The sequence below is a fragment of the Pleurodeles waltl genome, chromosome 2_2 (assembly GCF_031143425.1).
Source record: "Pleurodeles waltl isolate 20211129_DDA chromosome 2_2, aPleWal1.hap1.20221129, whole genome shotgun sequence".
In the NCBI taxonomy this organism is placed as follows: domain Eukaryota; kingdom Metazoa; phylum Chordata; class Amphibia; order Caudata; family Salamandridae; genus Pleurodeles; species Pleurodeles waltl.
The window spans coordinates 164,567,615-164,583,055 of NC_090439.1; the positions used below are offsets into that span (position 1 = coordinate 164,567,615).

At 41.6% G+C, this 15,441-nt stretch overlaps 1 protein-coding gene across 1 annotated transcript in view; it reads left to right on the forward strand.

Annotated features, from left to right (window-relative positions):
* The window catches only part of TMEM245 (transmembrane protein 245), a 533,540-nt gene that overhangs the window by 66,314 nt on the left and 451,785 nt on the right, over positions 1–15,441 (forward strand). Inside the window, exon 2 of the mRNA XM_069219563.1 lies at positions 778–895. Within this exon, the coding sequence (XP_069075664.1) occupies positions 778–895 (118 nt within the window). The remainder of the gene's footprint in view (positions 1–777; positions 896–15,441) is intronic.

A 15,441-nucleotide genomic window follows, 5' to 3' on the forward strand; every position in this document is an offset into this window, starting at 1 on the left:
CACATCTCGATTGGGCAGCAGGAATGCTGAAAGAGACGTCGAGGGAAAGGAAAACCCTTTCCTTTTCCCCTATGCCTTTTTTAGAGGAATCCCACACTCCCAGCCAGAGGAGAAACGTACCTCATTCTGCCTCGACTCACTGAAAGCAATTGGTTTCCAGCGCGTCGGGCGGCCTCTAATGACATCCCTGCCCATGGGAGGGGGGTGGGAAGCCGAGGGGGAGGGGTGCTTCCCCCAAGGGCCGGGTGCAGGATGTAAGTTACATCCCAGGCACCCAAGGGGTTAAAATACATTATAGTTAAAGGTAACCAGTGTGAAACATGATTTACATATGTTGTAACTCGATAATGTGTACATACATATCAACAGTTTCCAAACAAATGGTAGTGCTGCAAGTTTGTACTGAAGAACACAATACGGTTTCTCTTTAGAGATCGAGGAGTGATTTGGCAGAGTTCCCCTCACTGTGAGACAAGGCAGGTGTTTATGTTCATTGACTTCTGTGTAAGACCATGCAAGTTGGGGGATTTCCCGAATTAAATCAAGTAAGGGGGCAGAGGGGAAATTGTTGTTTCCATTGAAACGCCAATTGAAAAATTCCACAATTCAATTTTTGTTTTTTGTTTTTTATTTTCTCCATTGAAGAAACATGATGATTGTCTATGTTTTAAATGTCTGAAAACCAGTCAGTATGTTTTTTGTTGTTAACTAAGCAGAATTGCTTTTGTTTTGTCAACATCTATCAATATGTATGTTTATTTTAACTTCTGTTCTTAGGTGTGGTCATTAGTGGTTGGCTACGTGTTGGCTGTATCCTTCAAGTGGAATGCAAACACTGAGCGATACCTAAGAGCTATCTCCATCCCAGTCTGGATAATTCTGCTGTTCCATTTGGGTGAGTGTTAAGGTTTTAGCCTTCTTTGTTGTTTTCATTTTCACCAATGTGGAAGACCTTAGGAAGCAGTGTTAGCTGCAATATTTGTTTTTTAATTTTATGCAGGTTAGAAAAAAATAAGCCACTCAGGGTTGCACTTTTGTGATCTTGTAAACTGCATCCACATCACACTTATTACCACTGCTGTGCAACACTCTACTTGCCATCCTTCGTGTCATCATAAGATATACACATTATTTTTCAGATAACTAAAAGGAGACGTGATTAATACCCAAAAATGTGCAAGCAGGCACTATCTGTGCCTGCTTGCACATCATTTTGTTAAAACAAGCACAAAATGACCGATAAGCAAGAAAACAAATAAAACCATGCTGGTTAGGCGTATGCACACCAATTATGTAGAGTTACTCCTTTAGGGTATTATTTTTTTTTAAACTGACACATTTGTTCCAAACCAAAGCACAATTTTCCTCGTGTACATCTATCATACCTAGCCCCAAGAGCTGCAGTTTGCCTGCTGAAAAGACACATTTTCAGTGCAAGATTAGGAATACATGAGTAGTACTAGTCTTACTCGTATATTCAGATGGTTCATATTCTCGCCTTAAAGATGACTGGATATTGCGTCTGTATCATTTTTGTCTTGTTAATAAACCTATAACATGGTACAGAACACATTTTAGCATGTTACAAGTTAGTGCAACTACTCAATGTTCTCTAAGAAATGGTATTGCATCATTCTTGAGGGACAAGCAATTGAGTTATGCTTGTTTTCTATAAATATGCAGGTTGTGATAATGTGTCTGTAAGACTCAAGTAATAATCATAATACTAATCAAGGTGAACCTCTAAGGTCCATAAATAAACCTGAGCTCAACCACATCATAGCTATGGCCCTACCAGGAAGGCTTAACTTGAAAACTTCGAGGCAATGTGTAAAGTATGTATGCAAAACTGAAACAGAATCCAAGTCAAAATGCAAAACCTCAAAATGGATTAGAAAAATAGAGTAAAATTTAGGAAACAAAACGAAAACAATCCAATGGGGGAACCGGAGATATGACTTTATAGTGTTTTAAATAAAAATAAACTGCCAAAATAGTAAATGGTTGCGGTAGAGCAAGACCTAAGGCTAAGAATTTGACACAAACTAATGAAGTCCAGGTACGATACACTCACCTGGTTCTTCCTGGTCAAAGATTTTACTTTCTGACTTTAGTCCTTTAAGTCTCAATCCTCCAGAGGAATACACTTCTGAAGCCCCTGAGGACCTCAAGGGAGGCACTTAGAGACTTGCATGACAGCAGACAGAGTCCAGTCCAGATCCTGTTGCCACTGGCCAGCTGGGTAGTTGAGGGAAACGGCCTCTTGGAACTTCTTGTGTCCTTGTAGCTTTAACCGGACAGTCAGCCTTATGAGATTTTGAGTACAGTTATTTATTCTGGGTACAAGAGAGAGAGAACAGATGTAGTCCTTTAGGGCTCTTCTCATGTCTCCAACAGCACGTTTAGTCCTCTTCTGATCTTCATAGGTCCAGGAGTGTTCTCAAAGGAGTGTCTCAAGGTTCCACATTTATGCTTGGCACAAGCTTGCCATGGCCCCCCCTCGGAACCCTAGACAATGGAGTAAAGGTTCCTGGGGCTAACCACTTTGGCATTTTCAAGTTGGCCAAAGTCTTCAACCATGAAAAACTTGGGCTGTGAGGGTTGGTTTCTGTGGTGACATGCACTATGATCATACCAGGTCTTCCTGCATCTAACACCAAAATCCATTTTGATGCAGTGCCTGTACCCACAATAACATCAGTAACAGAAGCCCAGTATAACAAAGCTGAGGTTTTAGCAACCAAACAGTGAATACACACAAATTGTTTTGCCATTCTAACTCCCTCTTTTGAGGTGTGCCCCATATGTCACATGTAAACCTAACAGAGATGTCAAACACCCTGTGACACTGTAATGTCCAAAAAGGCCCACTGTGATTGGAGCCTGACTGGCTAGGAAGACAACAGAAGGGCACTGCATAGTTGTCGGCTAGCTTTTGCCTGTGACAGTGGAGGCCTCTTTGAAATGCACCCTAAGTGTCATATGAAAAGCTCCAGAACTGTCGAGCAGGATGTGACTTTTAAGCAGGACATGGCACATTAATATCCTTATGGATCATCCCAGCCCCACTTGGACATTCTGTTGAATTCAGAGTAGTCCTTTCTTCTTATTTAATTCTCATTTAATTCAGCCTCCTATTTTGCTCTGGGAGCACGTTCACACTCATTCACTCCTATTTAGATGCTGATTACTAGCTGGCTGAACTAGGAGAACAAACTGAAGATTTAGCTTCCTGAGGCTTCAGGCAGGGCAAGGGGAACTTGTCAAAAGTTACCTTTCTGTAATATATAGAACAAATCTGCTTCACCATTGAATTGAACAATGGTTAAAAATAATTATTTTTCCAGCATTCCTCAGTCCCAAGATATAATATCAATATTTAATATTGCATTCCAATGTCTTGGTATGGAGCAGCCTAACCTGCTAAAGTGAAAGAGGGCATTTTCAGTGTAAGGACATGTTAAACATTAAATATTTACAGCTCCTACTTTAAATACCATGCGCCCTGGCTTTATTGACCCTAGGGTCTACAAAGGGTAACTTAGAAATATTTAAAAAGAAGGTTTAGGCCTGTCAAAAAAGGGTTATTTCGACATGTTGAATTTACAGTTAAAACTTCCACAGCCTGGCTACTTATGGTAGGCCTGCAGTCATGTTTACATTGCCACTGTAGTAGATGGCACAATGGGTGCTGTAGTCCACTTGTGACATTTAGCTTACAGGCCCAGGTACACCTTGGTGCTATATACTAGTGACTTATGGGTAAGTTAAATGTGCCAATTAGTTGTATGGCAATTTTACCATGTTGAAAGTGTAGGAAAGTACCATCTCGCCTGGCATGTTACCCCCATTTTTACTTGTGTGTCAGTTTGTTTTTGCCTGTCTCACTGGGATCCTGCTAGCTACGACCCCAGTGCTCATAGTTGTGGCCTGAATGTGTATACTAGTGTAGTGACTAACTGTGTCACTGAGGCTCTGCTAACCTGAACCTCTGTGCTTATGCTCTCTCTGCCTTTAAAATTGTATCTATAGGCTAGTGACCATTTTCACCAATTCTAATTGGTACACTGGGAACACCCTTATAATTCCCTAGTATATGGTACCTAGGTACCCATGGTATTGTGATTCCAGGAGATCCCTATGGGCTGCAGCATTTCTTTTGCCACCCATAGGGAGCTCAGACAAAGCTTACACAGGACTGCCACTGCAGCCTGAGTGAAATAACGTCCACGTTATTTCACAGCCATTTTACACTGCACTTAAGTAACTTATAATTCACCTATATGTCTAACCCTCACTTGGTGACGGTTAGGTGCAAAGTTACTAAGTGTGAGGTCACCCTGGCACTAGCCAAGGTGCCCCCACATAGTTCAGGTCAATTTTCCCGGACTTTGTGAGTGAGGGGACACCATTACACGTGTGCACTACATATAGGTCAATACCTATATGTAGCTTCACAGTGGTAACTCCGAATATGGCCATGTAACCTGTCTAAGATCATGGAATTGTCCCCCCATGCCAAATCTGGTATTGGGGTGCCAATCCCATGCATCCCCGGGGCTCCAGCATGGACCCCGGGTACTGCCAAACCAGCTCTCTGGGTTTTTCACTGCATCTACCGCTGCTGCCAACCCACAGACAGGCTTCTGCCCTCCTTGGGTCTGAGCAGCCCAGTCCCAGGAAGGCAGAACAAAGGATTTCCTCTGAAGGAGGGTGTTACACCCTCTCCCTTTGGAAATAGGTGTTGAGGGCCTGAGAGGAATAGCCTCTCCAGGCCTCTGGAAAGGCTTTGAAGGGCACAGATGGTGCCCTCCTTGCATAAGCCAGTCTACACCGGTTCAGGGAACCCCCCAGCCCCTGCTCAGGTGCAAAACTGGACAAAGGAAAGGGAAGTGACCACTCCCCTGTCCATCGCCCCCCATGGGTGGTGCCCAGAGCTCCTCCAGTGTGTCCCAGACCTCTGCCATCCTGAATGCAGATGTGTGAGGGCACAATGGAGGCCTCTGAGTGGCCAGTGCCAGCAGGTGACGTCAGAGACCCCTCCTGATAGGTGCTTACCTCTCTAGGTGGCCAATCCTCCTCTGAGGGCTATTTAGTGTCTCTCCTGTGGGCGTTTCCTTAGATAATGAATGCAAGAGCTCACCAGAGTTCCTCTGCATCTCCCTCTTCGACTTCTGCCAAGGATCGACCGCTGACTGCTCCAGGACGCCTGCAAAACTGCAACAAAGTAGCAAGAAGATTACCAGCGACATGGTAGCGCCTAATCCAGCCGGCTTTCTCGACAGTTTCCTGGTGGTGCATGCTCTGGGGGCTGTCTGCTTTCACCCTGTACTGGAAGCCAAGAAGAAATCTCCGTGGGTCGACGGAATCTTCCCCCTGCTAACACAGGCACCAAACATCTGCTACACAGGTCCTCTGGGTCCCCTCTCATTGTGACGAGCGTGGTCCCTGGAACAGAGGAGCAGGATCCAAGTGACCCCGACAGTCCAGTGGTCCATCTGTCAAAATTTAGCAGAGGTAAGTCCTTGCCTCCCCTCGCCAGACAGTAATCCTGTGTACTGCGTGAACTGCAGCCGCTAGGGCCTCTGTGCACTTTTGCAAGGAATCCTACGTGCACAGCACAGCCCAGGTCCCCAGTACTCCGTCCTGCATTGCTCAACTCGCTGAGTTCACCACCGGCTACATTGGATCCTCCTTTGTAGTGTTGAGACGACCGCCGTGCTCAGTTTTCTTGAACCTGTTTTCAAGTACTTGTATGGGTGCTGCCTTCTTCTGCGTGGGCTCTCTATGATGCTGTTCCAAGTGGCGACCTCCTGGTCCTTCATGGGCCCGGGCAGCACCCATTTTCTTCAACCGTGACCTTTGCAGCTAGCAAGGCTTGTTTGCGGTCTTTCTCCAAAGAAACAACTCTTCATCCTCCAGCACTCCGTGGGACATCTTCTGTGCAAAGGAGAAGTTCCTGGCATCTTCCGTTGTTGCAGAATCTTCAGCTTCTTCCACCCGGAGGCAGCCATTTTGTACCTTCATCCGGGGTTTAGTGGGCTTTTGCCCCCCCTGGACACTTTTGTGACTCTTGTACTTGGTCCCCTTCCTTTACAGGTCCTCAGTTCCAGGAATCTGTCTTCAGTGCTTTGCAGTCAGTTGTGGTCTTTGCAGAACCCCTATCACGACTTTAGTGTGTTTCTGGGGAAGTAGGGTCACTTTACTCCTACTTTCCAGGGCCTTGGGGTGGGGTATCTTGGACACCCTTAGTGTTTTCTTACACTCTCAGCGACCCTCTACACACTACACTTGGCCTGGGGTCCCTAAGTGGTTCGCATTCCACTTTCTTAGCATATGGTTTGTGTTGCCCCTAGGCCTATTGCATCCTATTGTATTCTACAGTGTTTGCACTACCTTTCTAACTGTATACTTAACTGATTTTGGTTTGTGTGTATATAATTTGTGTGTTTTACTTACCTCCTAAGGGAGTATATCCTCTGAGATATTTTTGGCACATTGTCACTAAAACAAAGTACCTTTATTTTTACAAACTCTGAGTATTGTGATTCTTATGATATAGGACCTATATGATATAAGTGGTATAGTAGGAGCTTTGCATGTCTCCTAGTTCAGCCTAAGCTGCTCTGCTATAGCTGCATCTAGCAGCCTAAGCCACTAGAACACTACTAATAAGGGATAACTGGACCTGGCACAAGGTGTAAGTACCATCAGGTACCCACTATAAGCCAGGCCAGACTCCCATAATAGCGTTCACCGTTGTGCAGTATCTGTAGACAGCAGCATCAGGACAGTGCAGAACATAGGCTGCACTCGGGACGGGTTAGAAGTTCAGAATTGATTCGACATATTAATACTGAACAGCATAAGCAAGTGGGTAATTACAAAAGATTGCTTTAATTCTTCAAAGGGCAGCTGAGAGTCTTAGGGATTGAGGAGAAGAGAGAGCAGCACCACATCAAGGATCGTCGGCAAGCTATCACGGCAATGACTGGACCCGACTGACTGAAAGTTTCAAAAGTCTCTCCCTAACTAGAAATGTCTATCGGTTTCCAATTCGTCCTCCAGGTGGGCTCATCTTGCACACAAGAATCCGCCTCTAATAAGATTTCCACACGCCTATCAGGTTTGCAACTATTCCAGATTTTCTCATAAAATATACATGATCATCTAGATGAATTTATATGGTTCTGCCAAAATGATGCTTTCTCATTTGTTGTAACTTCGGGATCCTTTCTCACAGTACACAGGATGAGTTGAACAATTCTTGTGTGAAACCAATAAGGCTTCTGTCTTGTTTGACGGCTAGAACAAATACTGTTATCTGTCTCTAATACAATAGGACAGGCAACAACATGTCAGCAACTAAGGGAAAAAATCAAGTCGGAGGGAAACCGAATATACAAGTAATTTTCCTCTATTGCTGCAAAAATTAATCATCGGGCCTAGTCTAGCTAAGAAAGCCTAAAGACATTCTAATGCCATTAATACACATAAGACCTATTTGCACACCTTACAATTTGAATCAGTTATGCAAAGCAAATTATTTAATTGCGAACATTATTCACAACATATTAGAGCACAGTTTAAACATGCATTTATTTTTCTGCCCACATGTAAATCATGTTAATAAATTCATTTAAATAAATATAAGTATGATTAATTCATCCTCATTTAATAAACTTAATTTCTAATAGTCATCTAGTAATAATACTTTTAATGTTAATTCATTTCAGAAGCTCTCTATCAGTGCCCAAGATCTTTCATGTTAAAACAAATACGAATGGAGCCCACATCGTCCAAAATAATTAAAACGTCCTCATTTTGCATTTCCTTGTTAATTGCTTTGCTAGGCTTTTAAATGAAGGCTTGTAAGTCACCATATGCTAACTTCTATGCCACTAATGTATTAGTAAAACTTGATCTCTCCAAGTGTGATTGCATAGAATCATATAGTCACACATTAAAGTACTTAGTAGTTGTAAAAGCCAGTTGCATTGTTAAAGGTTTGTGTGGGAATGTAGGAAAAGCTGCTTGGCTAGTATGTAAATGTGTCTGCACTACAGTCACAATATTTGTTATGTAAGTTAACTGAATAAATGCTCCTTGTGGGAAGATTTTGTCAATTTTCTCTAATCCAATTGAATCTAGTACGTTTCTACATGCAGGATAACCTTTACAGCTATGAATCTGCACTTTTCGTTCTCTATTCATGTAATTGGGATACATTTTTCACTAGAATAAGTACCCAACAGGTGTACCTTGAGTATGACTGAGATTCTGTGCAAGGCCCATCTCTGCAAATAACTTAGTTGTTGTTTGGCATGGATGTGTTTCTTGAAGCATAGCAACTTCTATATTTTATCTTTCTAATAAAGCCAGTACTTGTGTGTCTTACGTAGTTTATTTAACCCCTTTATAATCCATGTAAGAAATTGAGGCTCCTTTCACTCACAGATTCATATTGCTTTTGTATGATGGTGCCAGCAATGTACTGTGCCCATGTTGTGTATGTACATGTATTGTAAAAGTGACTGAAGTGCATCTGTACATAACATGAGTGTAGGAAGTCAACAACATTATCAAGTTACCCTCCACCCATACTTGCTTTTCAAACAAAAATGCCAGTGGCTTTCTGATTGCACCCCCCCACCCTTCAAATGAGAAAGAAAACTTTAAAATGAGTAACCAAACTCTGAATTACCTTCATGGTGTGCCGTTGGTGTCAGACTGTCTGCTCTGTTTAAGTTTTTTTTTCTCTTTGTAGTGAATGTATCGGACATGTCAAAGACAGCTCATAAGTGCATAACCTGCATTCAGCCATAGTATGTTATTCTGGCTTCTGCTTTTCTAAGGTAGTTTAAGTTGCTAGAAACTATGTAATCTGGATAGATATAAACATAGTTGAATCAGTTTACATTTTCAGTCACAAATTCACAGAATTCCACCTGCATCTGTCTTTCTAAAAAGAGGGCAGATTCTTACTCCACATCACTCATTTGCTTCCCTGCAGAGTCAGTGATGCAGTCAGATGATACATTTTGTTTTAGTAGATTTTTTTTTTCTTTCTTTCTTTGCAGGAAGGCCAGAGTCTGCTGGTGACTAGTGGAAACGCATGCCATTCCATTAATAATTTAATCCCAAATGGTCTGTGTTTAGCATGGCTAATGCAGTGCCAACTCTCTTGTTTTGATCGGGAAATACTTACACATGACCTTCTGTACTGCAAATTGTAAATATGATTGTCATTATGTGTGAGCTCTTTTTCCTTCCTTGACAGGCTGAGCACAGTGTGTCAATCACAAATGTTAAGGAGGCGGGCCGTTTTAGGTGATGCAGGAGCCCCTGGAGCAGGCTTTGGAACCACTAACTGGTGGGTCTTTCCGCCGTGAATTGGTGGGAGCAGTTGTCTGCCCCAGATACAGTTGTGAACATTTCCTCCACTTAGGTTTGAGGTCTATCTGCAATTATTGATTGAAGGACACAAATGCTTCAGAGATTATTGCATTGTGATTAGGCCTCCAGGCCCTCACAATTGACCTTGATCGGTTGGAGAATGTTGAAGTTCGGGAGTTGTGCACCTATTACAGGTTTTGAAGTCTGCTATTTCACTGTGAAGTCCTACCAGATCAGCATCTATGTAGATCATCTTAATCACTTACATTTGGACTTCCTCAATGATAAAGGCTATATCCACAATCAAAATGCTATTAACCCTGTGTCTTTGAGGCTGAATTTGCTCAGATTTTGAAAGATTTTTCACATATTTCATTCTTCCTTAGTTCAAAATCATCAGTTAAAACATCTACTATCATTTTTATTGTAAAAACTACATGAACATTTAGTTTCTTGGAGGAAATGTTGAGACCGTGTGTGGCATGCAATGAAGTGTACCAACATGTTCATGCTCCACAGTTAAGAAAAGGCCTTCCATCTTAAATATCCTTTAAGTCTGGTCAGTGGCAAACATATATCCCGTTGTATCCACATGGTTTGAATTCTTGAATATAAAAAATTAAATTTGATTCAGCAAGACCAGTCAATATGCAAACCCCTAAGCTGGGTTGATAATGGTGCTGATGCTATTCAGACAGTGACATACAGAGGGGATAGGGGTCTAAGAGGTTGGATGTGGGGATTTGTTTCCTACAGACAGTTTGCAAAATAAATAATCCTAAAGGAAAGCTAGCCTCACATTAAGACCAGCCCTGAGCAAGTCGGAAAGGGTATTGAGAAAGGCATCACTGATGCTGCTGATGGGGGTTCTTTATTATTATAATTTTAAATTTTTACTTATACTCCTCATTTGGGGAGGGTACTCTTTTTGCTTCTTTATTTTTGGTGGACACATCATGTCGGGCTTGTTCACAGTAGCATAACTTTTTCAGATTGGGTATGTGGATGCTAGTGCCATGTAGAAGGCTGAAAACTCCAAACATAACCAACACTCTTTTGTTTATTATTAGTGTCCCAAAAAACTATATAGCTTCTATGCGTTCTTTTACTTGTGTCCTACTAATTCCATAGACCAAACCACAGGTTGCTGCTGGGGTTTTTCTTGTTCCCAGGTTGAGATGAGAAAAAATAACTGGTAGCCTCAGAGGGGTCCACTGTGAATTATTTTGGTCATTAACCAAGGAAGGATTTTGTGATGTGTGATTTTGTGTATAAAGAATGAGTTGATCTCTCCAACCTAAGTATAACTTTTTTCCAGGAAATTAAATGACTTAGCCCAGAGTTGAGTCATCTGTATGTATTAATTACTGATGCATTGTTAGTACAACCACTAAGCAGACACTCGAAATGTGTGCTGTTCTGCACCATAAACACCCTATTGCAGGGTCTTTTTAGGTTGTTCTTGACAGCAAACTATTTATAAGACCTATTTCTTCTGATATAAAAGTGTGGGTTGTGGGTCAGCCCGCTTCTGCCATTGGCCTGATTTGGCCAGACCCCTTCAGCCATTGCCCAAGATTTTGTTGGTCAATCTTGGATCACTTCAGAGGATTATACATATTGCATCTCCTACTATTGGCTGTTTGATGTATGATTCCGTATCAAAAAGTGGGCTTCTTTTGAAATGTAGGAGGAACTATTTTACATCCTCAAAGTAGTAATAATTATCACATTCTTCTGACAAATTAAGACCTTTCTCTCATACATAAATAGAAAGCAAACCCTTTTTTAATTTTGACTCCATTGGGATGTTTTATTAATTTGTTTCTCAGGACTCGGCTACATGTCTGAACCTAAGATGCACTTATATTTTGTTTTCTCTTGATCATCAGTGAAGCCCAGAGATGGCCAAGCTGAATTATCATTAAATGAACCAAAGCCATGCCTTGTGTCTGTCTGCGAGCGCTGCGCAGGGGCCACTTAGTGCTATATGAAAAGTGGTTTTTAGATTATCCACGAAAATCCCATTCACCATTCTCAAAAGTTAGCCACAGTGCACCACTGGCATGAGTCTGCACAGGTCCTTCCTCCTCCAGTAGGGAGGGATGCCTGTGCTCTCTGTCCGGATGGTTAAGCAGATGGCTCAAACAGGTTGGCAACAGTACTAATCACGGCCTCTCTGTATCAACAAAAAATATGTGATCCTGGCAAATTGTTTTACTTCCTCGTGCTTCAGTTCTGCAACCTACTAAAAGCGCAAGTTCTTAGACAAATGCATGCCCCTCCTCCTCTTTTAAGCACTGCACCAAAACAAAATTTCATATTTCAGTCCAAGAGCCAAAACTACGACTCATGCTAGTGATGTCTTGAAGTAGAGTCACTGGTTGCACTTTTCAGCCAAATGCTTATTAAATGAATACCTTCCACACTACATGTCCTCACGTGCGGCTCTAGGAATGTCATACCCGAGGGATGTCCATGCTGAGGCTTGCACCCTGGTGTGTATGACTGCGGAAGCCACTGTGATAGCTTAGGGGGTTGAACAGGTGCTCCTGCAATTTCATCTTCCACTACATCGAGACAGGGCTTTAAGTGGGATGAAAAAAATGGTGGGTCTCTCAAAGGAGCATAGCATATGTGATGAAGGTTGTGGCTTTAAAACATGCAAGCTAAAAAATCTGTGCTTAGCATTGTGTGCCACCCGTCTGGCATTTTGCTGCTTTCTGTCATTGCATCCAGATACATAATGCAACAAGTAGCAACTTACAATAAGCTAGGACTGTTGGCTTTGTCAGTAGTTGTTAAGTGCATAAGATAAAGAAGCAACAACAATGGCTTCATTTTTATTTTTTTCACAAATTTGTTTATTGGCATTTTTCAACTTTTACTTTGCTTCATGTTTCTACATTTGTTTACGTTTCATACAACATGGCATGTGCTCTTAAATCATTACATAACTGGTATTATATATAGTATGCATTGCTGCAACATACCACTTGGTATACATTTGTAATTATTCAGTTGTACATTTCTGTTGTTATGACATCCAAGGTTATCACATCATGTTGTACCTGTTACTTGCTGTGCTTTAACTTTATCAACCCCTTATAGATTTGCAGGAGTGATGGCCCCATTGGGTTTCTGATGTTTATCAGCATGCTCATACAGTGTACGTTGGTTTACATATATTTCTAGTATGTGTGTTCAATTGGAGTGGTCTGATTAGATACAATGAGGAGAAACGGAAAGGAATCATGAGCTTCGTATATATACTTATTTGAGATTGAGGAGGAGGGTGCAAAACAACTAGGGAGAAAAAGCTTAACATTCAACATTTGCCGGCAATGGACACTTATGTAGAATACACTTATGTGATCATTGCCAGTCGGGATGGGATTATATTGTTGCGGAGCGGTTTATTAATAACAACAATGGCTTCATTGTATAAAATGTTTAAAGTTCTTCAGTTCTGAAACGACAAAACTGTGAAAGAACTGTAACAAGTCTCTTTGAAGTTACAGCAAAGGCACCCAAGATGGTACTACTGCAGAGTTGAGATTTTTTTTTTCATCCAGAGGTTAAGGGTAAAAATGGAGAGTCCGAAAGAGACCCATCTCAGCACCTGCTTTTTAGAACTGCAGGACCTGGCTTAGTTAAAGTCCTGCACAGAGCGAGTCGATGTGCATGCTGCTTAGATCCTTGTACATTCAAGGCAAAGGTACCGATCCCATCTTTGTAGCTTTGTGGGTGGTGCGTGAGAGAGATCACATTTTATTTATATATTAGTGGTACAGAAGTTAGTATATGGTGATTAATTAACATACATTTAAAAGCCTAATAGAGAATATAATGTCTGCAGCCACTGGATGCTGAATCTTGCATGTACAAGTGAGCCTACCTGAAGAACCAATTAACGAACCATGAGTTCTTATAATTGGTGAGGAACTTTGGAAATTTGACGTTAGTTTGTGTTGGAGTTAGTTCGAGTGAGTCGACTCCTCTCTCGAGTCTGTCCAGAACTCTGCCAGAATCAGTCTACTCCTGTCTTAAGTCTGCTGCTGTCATCTTTTGCCTTCTCCAAGTCTCTTGAAGAGTTTCCTTTTAGGCTTAATTACCCCATTTGTTTATGCTGTTCAGTACTAATATGCCCAATATATTCTGAACTGCTCACTTGTCGTATGTGCAGCCCGTGTTCTGCATTGTCGTGATGCTGCTGTCAACTGACGGGAGAAAGTTACCGTTTTAGCTGATGCAGAATTGCTGTATACAGCCCCATGAGGAAAGGTATAACTAAATGTGGTTTCTTGTTTTCCTGTTCAGCTTAGATAATTAGACCAGCATATTTTTCTAGAGTAACCCTAGCTAGATGACGTTTTCCAAATGTATTTTGTCTCGTCTTTATTTTTGCCCTTATGTGTTAGACCCGTTCCACACATGCAAGTCTAGATTTGTGTTAGTGATGGGAATGGACCAGCCTTCAAATCTCAATGTTAAAATTGTATTTTGATGATTATTAATGTCACCATCATCTGCTTTGAAATCTGATAGAAATGTGCAAATCATGTTGTTGCTAATCTGTGTTATCCTTTTGGAGTATTTTACAGTATTGATGTTTAGTAGATTATATATCTTTAGATGTTTTGGGCAGCCTGTGGTTTTCATGTATGTTTATAACTTAGTTTTGTGCACTATATAACTTAAACATTGATTTTGGGATTGTAATAAAGCCATGAAACTTTTTTCAGATTGTAGTTTGATTTAGTGTTAAATTGTTCATGGTGCCTAGAATTGTTTATGGTTTTATGTTTTTGATTTGTGATTAAATATATCTGACTACTACATACTTCGCTAAGTCCAAAGATCTAGTTGACCTCTATTGGGGGGAAAAGTCCAAAGATCTAGTTGACCTCTATTGGTGGGAATAGTAATGTTGTCTCATCAGCGCGTTTGTGGTTTCTGAACCCGAGGTGGGAAGAAGACCTTCCCGGCCAACGCACCAGCAGTTTTGGTAGCAGAGTTACAGTTTTGTCTGGTGAGGAGGAGAGTCAGAATTTGCCCACATTCTGAGTTGTTCTTGGTGTAGCGTAAGGGTTGATGAAATTCCAGCGTTGTCACAAGTGCACAGGTATGAGTTTGAGTAGGGCTTCGCTAGCAATGCTTTGGCTAATTTGTGCTGAAGTGTGATGTATGAAGTGAGTAGAGAATTTGCGTACTCCAGATAATTGAGTAGGGAGTTTGCATACTCCAAGTAAGATAGTGGAGAGTTGGCGTACTCCAAGTGAATGTTGCGCTTTGTGCCAAAAATTGCCCATGTGGTTGTTGTTTATGTGTCCTGCAAGGCCTAATAGTCCGGTGTATTGTACAAGGGTATGGAGACATCTGGGTAATTTATAGTCTGAAGTGAGATGTAGGTTGATTGAGCACTGTAGACAATACCAGTGTGCAAGTTGTTGGTTGGTATAAGGTGAATCCGGAGTGCACAGGGAGAATCCGTACCAATCGGAGTGAGGTTTATGTGTCAAATCTTACTTGCATTTGTGAGAAAGCCATAGCCAGAAGAATATCTGTTTGATCTGAAGGCCACCGTCGAAAGTTCTGTACAGCTTTTAAAGCGTTTGAGTCCTAACAATAGTGAGCAGACAGGTTTTGGTTTTGTGCTTGCAATATTTACATTTAGGTTTTGTGTGAGAGGTGTATGAGACGACTCTAAAGCGAAGTATGATGTCATTTGGTCTGCGCTAGGGTAGGTCAGTTGGAGAGAAAAGCGGTGCACGGATTGGTTGACACAACTGTTCTGCTATAGGTTGAGAACAGCTTTTGAAAGGGATCGAAATTACTTCCTGGTTTCATAGAATTTGTGTTTTGTTTATTCAATTTATGCAAAAATGAAGTTTCAAAAGCTTTAATGAGTGCGCTGAGAGGAGATGCTTTTATTCCAGTTAGAGAGGGAGAGCCTACTCCACCTGAAGGTACACCAGCATTCAAGGTAATGGAGGAGAGAGGCGTTTCAGCATGTCTTTGGGTAAATCATTGGTACAAAGTAAC